The 12,129-nt window shown below is 41.1% G+C and overlaps 1 protein-coding gene across 3 annotated transcripts; it reads left to right on the top strand.

Annotated features, from left to right (window-relative positions):
* Positions 1 to 704: 704 nt before the first annotated feature.
* On the top strand, positions 705 to 12,005 carry gnsa (glucosamine (N-acetyl)-6-sulfatase a). 3 transcript variants are annotated; one of them, XR_013653562.1, is made up of 15 exons: positions 705 to 1,027; positions 2,017 to 2,076; positions 2,153 to 2,359; positions 3,397 to 3,462; positions 6,496 to 6,594; positions 6,694 to 6,861; positions 6,932 to 7,014; positions 7,549 to 7,667; positions 7,740 to 7,843; positions 8,041 to 8,142; positions 9,287 to 9,397; positions 9,465 to 9,575; positions 9,653 to 9,813; positions 9,913 to 10,041; positions 11,184 to 12,005. XR_013653562.1 is itself a non-coding variant. In XM_078941828.1 (14 exons), the coding sequence occupies exons 1-14, from the start codon at positions 875 to 877 to the stop codon at positions 9,986 to 9,988; spliced, it is 1,620 nt and encodes a 539-aa protein (XP_078797954.1). In that variant the 5' UTR covers positions 705 to 874; the 3' UTR covers positions 9,989 to 11,382. The 3 variants fall into 3 exon arrangements, 1 of the variants encoding a protein (XP_078797954.1); XR_013653563.1 differs by having other exon boundaries at positions 11,149 to 11,654; XM_078941828.1 differs by having other exon boundaries at positions 9,913 to 11,382.
* The last annotated feature ends 124 nt before the right edge of the window (positions 12,006 to 12,129 follow it).

The following is a 12,129-nucleotide window of genomic DNA, read 5'->3' as shown; positions in this document are numbered from 1 at the left end:
TTTTATTAAATAAACTGTACACGAAAAAAAAACTAATGAATTGAATTAATTTAAAAGAAACAGCAAAACCAAAAAGGTTTATGGAAACGCAGAGGTTCCAATCTGCACTTTAACTGATAAAGTATAAACACCTCTAATCAGATGTTAAGTACCAGATTATATAATAGTAATTGTGTTAATAAATAAATAAAAGGTGTGTGGAATTAAATAAATGAGCTTTTTCCTGTTCCCACACCATTTCCAGCATTTTAATCAAACTATTTGATAAACTTAAGTTTAATGGATTCAAATTGACATGCATTTACTTATATATAAGTAAAGATATTTATTAATTACAATGTCAAGAAAACGACATTCTCTTTTTTAATCAATTTATGAATTACTGTTTTAAATAGGTTTTGATATATTTATGTATTTTTGGTTATTGTCTCTTGTGTATTGGTTAAAATAAACCAATTTTTGTCTCGTGCACACTTTTATAAAATAAATGATCTAATAAACTTGTCAAAAGTGGAACTTCATAATTCATTGAGCCGCTTAAAGAAAATTTAAATAATAAAAACATCTCTTAAAAACTGATAAAGATAAAAAAAATCGACAAATGAATATATTTTCATCTGTTCTAGATAAAAAATAATTCTCAACTTGGAATAAATGAAAAATAAATAAAACTTTCATTTTGACGTCCACGGATCAGCTGATCCGGACTTCCGGTAGGAAGGTACCACGTGACCCGCACTCACGGAACCCTTCTCGCGCAGGAACTGGGCCGAGCGCTGTTCTGGTTCCCCTCCTCCGGGGCTCGTTAGCTGGATCCAGGCCGCAGTAAAAGCTTCAAACGGACGCGGCCCGACCCGGCGGTTCGGAGGTCGTGATGGGGTTGAGGGGTTCGAGTCTGACGAGCCTGCTGCTCATCTGCGTCACTCTGTGGAGCGAGCCCAACTCCGCGCTGTTCGGCCACGCGAACCGGAGACCCAACATCGTTATGGTGCTGACAGATGACCTGGACGTCCTCATGGGGGGCCTGGTCAGTGGACGGAATGTTGCTTTGATTAGGGGCTGTCATTTTCTTGTAGATCCATCAGAACCGATTAAAGCTGACTCAGCACATTCCTGTTTGGACTCGTCATCCGTCAGTCAGTCAGCAGAACCTCCGTGTTTACAGAGGAAGCAGATCCACCAGGAAATGTTGATTTAGTGCTAATAAAAACGGACATTTCCCTCATTGGTTTGGTGAAATAAACAAAAATATTTCAGAAAAATGTCATAATTGGAGTTAATCCGTCATTAACACAATAAAAAAGAACCAGACAAATAAAAGTAACCCAAAATGACAATGAAATATAATAATGTAGTTTCTATATAATAACTATGAAATAAAAAAATAACTTAAATATAGGTCAAAGAAAAATAATTAGGAAAAAAAATCTGGTCTTAAAAATGTTGCTCAGTTGCATTGAAATAAATTAAATAAAACCTTTTGCTATAAATACAATCAATTTTAGGGATATTTATCCCAATTTCTAATTGCTGTTTGGCTACATTTGGTTCTCAAACTAAAGATTTCTTCAAGAGATTTTATTTCATCTCCTAGGAAGCATATTCAATGTTTTATTTGTTAATCTATTGCGTGTATTTCTGAATGTTTGGTACCGGACAACTGAATTTCTCCCGATGGAATTGATTAAAGGATGATCTATAACCTAAATCTGATTTATTGGCAAATAAAACTTTTGTAAACATTAAAATGGCATTTTTTTGTATTATTAACATAAAAGTGCTTCTGCTGTGTAGTGTTTCTTTTTATCTGCGCAGCAAAACAAATGAAACAATAAAATAAAGTAAAATAAAGTATGTGCTGCAGATGAAACCCAGAAAACATATGAAGATTTTGAAAAATATCACATTTGAAAGACTCCAACAATGATCAAAAGGACAAAAGCAGTGCAGATGAGGCGACAAAGTGATGTTCATTAATGGATTGTGTGTCGTTTGTTCATCAAATCCTTCTTCCAGAATCCTCTGAGCAAAACCAAGAAGCTGGTGGGTGATGCTGGGATGACCTTCACAAACGCAGTGAGTATCTCCATGGAGAACGCCGCCGAACCCTTGTCGTCCACGCCGCGCTGCCCTTTCGCTCCGCTCCCCTCAGTTCGTGGCCAGCCCGCTGTGCTGCCCAAGTCGAGCGAGCATCCTGACGGGGAAATACCCGCACAACCACCACGTGGTCAACAACACGCTGGAGGGAAACTGCAGCAGCCGAGCCTGGCAGAAGAGCGAGGAGCCGCACGCCTTCCCCGCTCTGCTGAAGGCCTACGGAGGCTACCAGACCTTCTTCGCCGGGAAATACCTCAACCAGGTGGGGGCAGAGACCGTCCCACGACAGCGTTAAACTGCCCTTAGATCAGGGGGGTCAAACTCAGTTTCACAGAGGGCCACATCAGCATAGCGGTTGTCCTCAAAGGGCCAGATAGAACCCATACATGTAACTAAATGTAATGAAAAATAAATGTAACTACTCCTTAATGTTAAATAACTAATTATTTATTTATTCTAACTTTTTAAAGTGACAATAGGTGGTAGTGAGAACTTAAGGGTTAAGTCGGTGAGACGCAGGCGTGTCGTACAGAGTTTTCCTTTTTTAAACGCCCCAATGCCGTAGTTTTGTACTAGAGCGTGGCGTCAGGACGCTGTACCAAAGCATCACCTGTACGTCATTTGCGCGTGCGCTAGGGCAGCACGATATGAGGAAAACTCGTGTTGACAATATAACGATACATAAACAAATAGCAGAACAAAAAACATAATTTCCATTTCACTGCAACAGTTTAGCTTAAAAAAGAGTCAACGTAACTTCAATTCAACGAAAAATGACCCGCGTCTACATAGGAGGAGAACATCTAACATAAAAGCGTCCCGCCCAGTGGGACACGCCCAGAACTTCTGATTGGTCAAAAGCATAAAAGGATTTATTTTGTTTGTTTAATACTTCAAGCTACCATAAGATTGTTTTAGCACATTTCATGTAACCATAATCGTCCAGGTCATCTTTCATGAAATGCTAATTGCACAGCTTGATAACGATAAATTTCCGATTCATTGTGGAGGCGTAGTGTGCGCCTTCCATTCTCCTTGCGAATCCTTTTTGATACCACACATGCAACAATGGTACGTTCCATTTCCATGGCGTCCCTTGGGGGCGGCGGTTCGAGCCTGAAGGGAACAGCGCCCCCAGCTAGGTGAGTTGAAGCGACCGCCTCCAATGCAAAAGTCTACGTGAACGCGCGCTGACGTGCGTTTCAGGTTTCAGCATTCCGAACTCTCATCTGGGTTTTTCTGAGTTTCTTCTGCTGCTTCACGCCTCCTTCAAAGTCCCGTTTCTGGATCTTTCTGCAGTACGGCCGGGCGGATGCTGGCGGGGTGCAGCACGTCCCCCCGGGGTGGAGCTACTGGTTTGCTTTGGTGAGACACACATCGGTTCGAAAACATGCTTTAAGTGTAGCGTCAGACTTTTAAACCTCCATGATTTTATGCCCAAAAGGTTTTTTAAATCATCAGAGGAACAGTGAAGCTTGATCTTCATTACTGAATATTTTTATTCTACAAATGTTTGGGTCAGCAGATGAACGTTTTCTGTTTTTTGTTATTTCTGCAGAGTCCAAACCTTTTAAATATCAGGAAGTTCATTTCATAACTTACAAACGACCAATAATACCTATATACTATAAATGATTTATACGTGTACAAAATTTTGACAATTTTAAAGTTTTTATTTTCTTTACGTTTTGTTTTCATGAAAGAAGTTCAACCAAACTCTAAATTTACAACTAAACGTCTGTCAAATATAAAATTCTGCAGTTTTCAGGTAAATGGTTCATCTGTTTTGTAACAAATGAAGAGGAAGTGATGAGAAAACTGATGAGGAAACAAAAAGCAAGAGATGATGAAAAAGTAAGAAATGAAGAGGAAGAGATGGGGTAACTGATGAGGAAACAAAGAGCAAGAGATGAGGAAAAAGTAAGAAATGAAGAGGAAGTGATGAGGAAAAAGTAAGAAATGAAGAGGAAGTGATGAGAAAACTGATGAGGAAACAAAGAGCAAGAGATGAGGAAAAAGTAAGAAATGAAGAGGAAGTGATGAGGAAAAAGTAAGAAATGAAGAGGAAGTGATGAGAAAACTGATGAGGAAACAAAGAGCAAGAGATGAGGAAAAAGTAAGAAATGAAGAGGAAGTGATGAGGAAAAAGTAAGAAATATAGAGGAAGTGATGAGAAAACTGATGAGGAAACAAAGAGCAAGAGATGAGGAAAAAGTAAGAAATGAAGAGGAAGTGATGAGGAAAAAGTAAGAAATGAAGAGGAAGTGATGAGGAAAAAGTAAGAAATGAAGAGGAAGAGATGAAAAAACTGATGAGGAAACAAAGAGCAAGAGATGAGGAAAAAGTAAGAAATGAAGAGGAGGTGATGAGGAAAAAGTAAGAAATGAAGAGGAAGTGACGAGAAAACTGATGAGGAAACGAAGAGGAAGTGATGAGGAAAAAGTAAGAAATGAAGAGGAAGTGATGAGAAAACTGATGAGGAAACGAAGAGGAAGTGATGAGGAAAAAGTAAGAAATGAAGAGGAAGTGATGAGGAAAAAGTAAGAAATGAAGAGGAAGTGATGAGAAAACTGATGAGGAAACAAAGAGCAAGAGATGAGGAAAAAGTAAGAAATGAAGAGGAAGTGATGAGGAAAAAGTAAGAAATATAGAGGAAGTGATGAGAAAACTGATGAGGAAACAAAGAGCAAGAGATGAGGAAAAAGTAAGAAATGAAGAGGAAGTGATGAGGAAAAAGTAAGAAATGAAGAGGAAGTGATGAGGAAAAAGTAAGAAATGAAGAGGAAGAGATGAAAAAACTGATGAGGAAACAAAGAGCAAGAGATGAGGAAAAAGTAAGAAATGAAGAGGAAGTGATGAGGAAAAAGTAAGAAATGAAGAGGAAGTGATGAGAAAACTGATGAGGAAACGAAGAGGAAGTGATGAGGAAAAAGTAAGAAATGAAGAAGAAGTGATGAGAAAACTGATGAGGAAGTGATGAGGAAAAAGTAAGAAAAGAAGAGGAAGTGATAAGGAAAAAGTAAGAAATAAAGAGGAAGTGATGAGGAAAAAGTAAAAAAAGAAGAGGAAGTGATGAGGAAAAAGTAAGAAATGTAGAGGAAGTGATGAGAAAACTGATGAGGAAACGAAGAGGAAGTGATGAGGAAAAAGTAAGAAATGAAGAGGAAGTGATGAGAAAACTGATGAGGAAACGAAGAGGAAGTGATGAGGAAAAAGTAAGAAAAGAAGAGGAAGTGATAAGGAAAAAGTAAGAAATAAAGAGGAAGTGATGAGGAAAAAGTAAAAAAAGAAGAGGAAGTGATGAGGAAAAAGTAAGAAATGAAGAGGAAGTGATAAGGAAAAAGTGAGGAAAAGAAGAGGAAGTGATGAGGAAAAAGTGAGGAAAAGAGAAGGTGATGAGAAAAAAGTGAGGAAATGAAGATGAAGTGATGAGGAAAAAGTAAGAAATGTAGAGGAAGTGATGAGAAAACCGATGAGGAAACGAAGAGGAAGTGATGAGGAAAAAGTAAAAAATGAAGAGGAAGTGATGAGGAAAAAGTAAGAAATGAAGAGGAAGTGATGAGGAAAAAGTAAGAAATGAAGAGGAAGTGATGAGGAAAAAGTAAGAAATGAAGAGGAAGTGATGAGGAAAAGAGAAGGTGATGAGGTAAAAGTGAGGAAATGAAGAGGAAGCAATGAGGAAAGTGGGTAATGAGGAGGCAACAAGGAAGTGATAAGGAAGCTGTGAGAAACAGATGAGGAAGTGATGAGGAAGCATTGATATAGCAATAAAGACGCAATGAGGCAGCCTTGAAGAAATGATGAAGCATAAAAGAATCAATTAGGAAGTAATGAGTAAGGATTGAGGAAGTAATGAAGAAGCAACGAGGAAACATGAAGACGTGATGAGGAAACAATGAGGAAGTGATGAAGAAATGAAGAGGAAGCGAAGAGGAAGTAACGAGAAAGTGATTACGAAATGAAGAGGAAGTGATGAGGAAGCCCTTAGAGGTTGACACATCTTTCTAGTTTCAGTCTGTCTGTCAGACTTTGAGGACGTCTAGGAAAAACCCAAACGTGACAGCCAATTAAACGCTGATGAAAGGAACCTGGAAATGACCAATTATTCATGGATAGAATCAGACAAACTGGCCTTCCAGACTGAAGGCATTAATGGGGTTGCAGGCTTTAATCTTTAGTCATGAAGGAGCAAACCCAACTGAAGAAATTCTCTTTTCCTTTTATAAGTTTGAAATGATTTTGGGTTTAATTGCTCAAAAAACATTATACGTGTTTTTTACTAAAGAGGGCACATTAACAGGTAACGTAAAGGTAATGCAGACCCCATACGTGGTCATTCAGGTTAACCTCCATTTGCTGAAGAAAACGTTCTGCCTAACAGAGACGGTTTGTCTTTAGGAGAAGAACTCCAAGTACTACAACTACACCATGTCTGTGAACGGGAAGGCTCAGAAACACGGAGCAGACTACAGCAGAGACTACCTGACAGATGTGTTGGTGAGGCGGAGCTGACTCCTTTAAAATCAGTGATGGAAAAAAACCAAAGAACCACAACCGCCAAGGCTGAATGTGCCGTTTCCTCCTCTTCCCTCTCAGACAAACGTGTCGTTGGACTTCCTGCAGTACAAATCCAGCTACCAGCCCTTCTTCATGATGGTGTCCACGCCGGCCCCCCACTCCCCCTGGACTGCAGCTCCTCAGTACCAGGACCGCTTCAATGCCACCAAGGCTCCCCGGGAACCCAACTTCAACATCCACGGAGCGGTGAGGCTTCCCGCTGAACCCCGAAGGCGCCCAGTTATGGCGGCCCGTGAGCTGAATGCTGTCGTTGCAGAACAAACACTGGCTGATCCGGCAGGCCAAGACTCCCATGACCAACTCCTCCATTCAGTTCCTGGATGAGGCCTTCAGGAAAAGGTTCATCTCTTATCCTCTTCTTTAGCCACGTTCACACAGCCACGTCCAATGAAAAGTCTATGTGAATTGTACTAAACGAGCGGCCATTGAACGCGCGCTGAAGGTGAAATCAGGTGAACTTTGACCAAACAGGGTTTCAAATTCGGTACTGACATTTTTAATTCACGGAAGTACCAGCCTTTGAAAATTGATCGTGGAGGAGAAATTATTTAGCGCAGTTTGTGCCCGGCCGGAAATATACGACCCCAAATCTTTCGTACATCAGACTAGAGCTGGGAAAGAAAGATTCTGGAGCGAGATTCCCCAGATTTCCACCACTTTGACATTTTGCATCGAGCCTCTTCCAACTGTAGGTGGCAGACATGCGCTAGTAAGAAGTAGAAGAAAAAGAAGCCCCTCCCTGCTGGTCCAGTGTGAACATCACGGGCTAAATGTGTTTAGGAAGCCGCGTTTAGCGTGTTTGTGAATGTGCGTCAAATGCCTGGTGTGTCCTTAAGTTATAAGTAGATAATTCTTACTCATCTTGTCCTCCAGGTGGCAGACTTTGCTCTCAGTGGACGACCTGGTGGAGAAAATAGTGAAGAAGCTGGAGGTCCAAGGAGAGCTGGACAACACCTACATCTTCTTTACCTCTGATAACGGCTACCACACAGGTATTCGTGTCGCACACACCTTTATTAAGAAGCAGAAGAGACATAACGAGAACATCCTCGTCTCGCTCTCAGGTCAGTTCTCCCTGCCGCTGGATAAGAGACAACTCTACGAGTTTGACATCAAGGTTCCCCTCATGGTTCGAGGACCGAATATCAAACCCAACCAGACCAGTCAGGTACAGTCAGGCGCACTTTATGACGTTTCCTGGCGTCCCTTTGAAGGTTCGTTGCCCCGTTCCGGGTTTCTAGTCAAACACTACGGCCGCTTTATTTTGTCCAAATATGACGTCGGACCCGCGGAAGACGACGCCTTTTTAACGTCGTCCGTCAGTCTGACTCCTGCAGCTAGTTTTCAACTCAAGTCTGTTGACAGATGCTGGTGGCGAACATCGACCTTGGCCCAACCATACTGGACATCGCCGGCTACAACGTCAACAAGACTCAGATGGACGGCATGTCCTTCCTGCCCATCATGGTGAGAGCCCTCCCCAAGCGTCTGATTGATAGCTTGATGCTACGTTCGCGTCAACCGTCTCCGTTTTGACGGGCATCGAATTCACTGCTCGACGCCTGTCCAAAGTGAGTTCACGAACCTGTGGGAGGAGCTACATGAAGAAACGAATGACATTGAGAGATTTATTTTGAAGATCTCTACAGAAGCGTTGGTAATCACGTCTCCATGTTTGGGTTCATGACATCATGTAGAGACTCTCTCTATTTTCCCTACTGCAGAAGGGAAAATATAAAATCAAATTAAAGGACCGGTTTATTATTGTCCTGATGCAAATAAGAAAAATATCCCAACGTTCAGGTGGAGAACGATCAGTGTCTCCTCCACGTTGGCTTTGGACTTTAGCCCGTGACGTCATCGTGACGTCATCGTTGTGACACGAGCTACAGCTGAGTTCCTGATTGACGTGAATTCTCCTCCAAAGTTCAGATATTTAAAACTCTGGAAACATTGTCCGTACATTAACATCCAAACTGGATGCAAATGGCGTTGGGTGTGAACGCAGCTTCACCATTAAGGACTTGGAGACGGTTTAAACTCTTGTAGTTTTAGGATTTGATATGGAAAAACTATAATTTTTAACTAAAAAAACAGTTTTTTCTGTCTTTGATCATTGTCACCTTTTTTATGATTATTTTATCTGCTTTTATGTTAATCGCTTTGTGTTTTTAACTGAAATGAAAGGCGCTAAATAAATAAAGTTTGAGTTGTTTTTGAAATGTGTCGAATATTTAAAAACAGTTCAGAAATGTTCAAATCTGTAAGATTTGTATTCTCTCAATATTTGCTGAGAATCATTTTTAAAACTTTAACATTTGTTGTAAGTTGTTTTATGTCTTTTAGAAGTGACTGTGTTATAAGTGAGATTTGTCTATTATCATAAATGAATGGACTTCTCATTCGTCCATTCATTTCTAATAAAGGAAACCTCGTCGGGCTTTATTCTTAACTATCAGTCGTCTTTCAAGAACACTTTCAGTTTTCATGCAATTTAATGATAAATCTGTCAAACTGAGACATTTAAAAAAAAAAAAATGCAGCAGAATTGATATGAAAATATGTCTGAGCTTTTTAACGATGAAGGAAACCTCCATGTTTGTTTGACCAGGAGGGGAGGATGAACGCCAGCGGCTGGAGGAGTGACCTTCTGGTGGAGTACGAGGGGGAGGGCAGCGAGGTGTCCGACCCCGCCTGCCCTCTGCTCGGCCCGGGGGTGTCGGTATGAGAACAGACCGAGTTTACGTTCAGCAGGTTTTAGCGCGGCTAAGAGGCGTGTCCTCCTTTAGGAGTGTTTTCCTGACTGCGTGTGCGAGGACTCCTACAACAACACCTACGCTTGTGTGCGCACTGTCGCCCCCTCTGCCGACCTGCAGTACTGCGAGTTTGATGACAACGAGGTACGGAGAGAAGAACGCTCGTACCCCAAATGATGCACCCGGCAGACGGTTGACTGGTCGACTCCGCCCCCCTCTAGGTTTTCGTAGAAGTCTACAACGTGACTGCAGATCCCTACCAGCTGACCAACATCGCAAAAACCATCGACCAGGAGGTCCTGGAGAAGATGAACCACCGGCTGATGATGCTGCAGTCCTGCTCCGGACAGACGTGCCGAACGCCGGGCGTGCACGACCCGAGGTCGGTTCACAGAAACCCCGCCCCCCTGACGGATCTGCATGCTCAAATCCAAACAGGAAACGATCCAACCTGTGACTTTTTCTTTTTTTCTCCTCACAGGTACAAGTTTGACCCCCGACAGCTGTTCCCCCCCCACAGCTGGAAGCCGAGCAGACTCAGTCAGAGGGTGAAATGAGGAAGAGTCCGGATGGAGGAGGAAGAGGAGCGGAGATGTTGCTTCAGCTCGCTGTGAGATGATCCAGCCGCTTAGATGATGAAGGGATCAGGTTGGGTGGGTGGGTGAGGAGGGGGGGGGGGTTCCCTGTAGAGCCCACTTCCTGCTTGGGTCTAGATCAGGAAGTCTGTAAATGTAAGAGGAAGAGTCCTTATTTCCCCCTGCTCATCCGTCATGGAGGCTCGAGTCCACCAGCTCTCACTTCAGCTACAAAAACCGGAGATTTTCTTTCAACAAACCACAAAACATCCAGAAAAAATAAATAAAATTAATCCTAATCTGACAGGAATCCCAAAAGGACAGACACCACATCGTCTGATCTCAGAGGCGACAAAAAAAGACGTTTGTGCCAAGTTTTCATTTGGCGCCGAGTCGTTCCGGCTGAAATTCGGGGTTAGATAAATGTCAAAATGACACGCATCCACATGAACACAACGGGGAAAAAAATCCTTTAGATTTACGTTTGAAAGATTTCTGTCAAAAATACACCACTGACAACATTATGAGGCCGGTTCATTAAACTAGAATGAAACTTTATTGATCCGACAACAGAGAAACTGACTTGTTATCACACTTCTCTTGGAAAAAATTCCAGATAATAATAAAGGCGATCTTCGGCGGCGTTTTGTTGTTGCTAAGCGACAGCAGCAGATCATGGGCCTGCAGGCCGTTTCTGACCTAGAAGTAATGAAAATTAGACCAGAAAAGAGAGTGGCAGACTTTCTATGATCTTTTTTACAAACAATATCTGATTCATACTCAGAAATGCAGTTTTCATCTTACTTTTCTCTAAACACGTCCTCCATCGTCAGAAAAATGCTACAAGACGACGTTAAAAACGCCATTTGTCATCAGAGTGGGTCTTTAAACAGTCTGTTTAAGACAACTGCTATTTGCGACAATCATCTACACAACAAAACATTAATTAGTGCTAGAAAATCAAAATACTAAAGTCGTTTATTATAAACCGTTCATCAGCGCCTGATCTCTCCATCTACAGTCAGTGCATGCAGACTTTTCGGTTATAAATGCCTGTGATGCACTTTTGACAGTAATCCAACGTGGAAAATCAAAGAAAACCTGTCAAACATAAAAGCAAATGCTGCATTTTTTTTCCACAGTGTGCACAACTTTGTCCAACTGCATATTTTGACAGGAATCTAACCCCATTCTGAAAGATTCTGATCTTTCCAACATCCTGATGCTGGTGCGTTTGATGGGAAAGATGCTGTTGACCAACCTACAAACACGGCGAAAGCGTCTGCTACTTCCTGTTTCCTGTCATCCATCCTGCAAAGACAAACGTTCATCAAATGATTTTCACCCAAAAACTAAAAATGTAAAGAAAAAACAAACAAGACTTTTTAAAACTCAAACAAAAAACCTTCACATTTCAATGGATTTCTTCTAAATTCTCTTTATTTCTTCACACAAAAAGATCAGAACTTTTTCCTCAGATGAAGGTAATTTGGAGACGAAGCAGTTTGGAAAGTTTTGTGCCAAAAGTTTGTCCGACAGATTTCAAAGCTCCTCTGATCATTTCATTAACGTTCTGCTTAAGATTATACACAAAATATGAAGAAAAAAAAAAAAAAAAAATCAAAGCCAGTGTAGATTTAGAAAAACATTTCTGTTCCATGTCTTCATTAATCTGAGTTTTATTTTATTAACAGAGATATTTCATCGTAACAGCTGCTGTAAAAATATTCTTTTGAATAGAAAACATTCATTCATTGAACTCAAAGTCAGAAGGAATCGCGTTTGGTGGACATTTTCCTGCTGCTGCTCCTCTTGGATGTTCCTCCTCCTGATGTTTGTCCCGACTAACTTCTCACCTGAAACCACAGCAGGACCGCCGATCGGTCCTCTTCCTGTCACTGATGCACTTTTCATTCTGTCAGTTTGGTTTCTGACACTTTGTTGAAATGGTTTTGGGCTCCTTTTTGTCTAATAAATGTATTTTTATGGTGTCACCTCAGAGCATCTGCCTTTTTTTGTGTTGATCAAATCCATTTTCTCATTTAAATAGAGAAAAAAATAAAAAACACTAAATTTTTCAGGAGAAACCCTTCTTTTGGCTAAAATAAACACCAATTGTATAT

The sequence above is a fragment of the Oryzias latipes genome, chromosome 23, assembly GCF_053564925.1.
Source record: "Oryzias latipes strain Hd-rR chromosome 23, Olatipes_Hd-rR_3.1".
In the NCBI taxonomy this organism is placed as follows: domain Eukaryota; kingdom Metazoa; phylum Chordata; class Actinopteri; order Beloniformes; family Adrianichthyidae; genus Oryzias; species Oryzias latipes.
The sequence above is the reverse complement of the archived record's forward strand: the minus strand, read 5'-3'. Positions and strand labels throughout refer to the sequence as shown.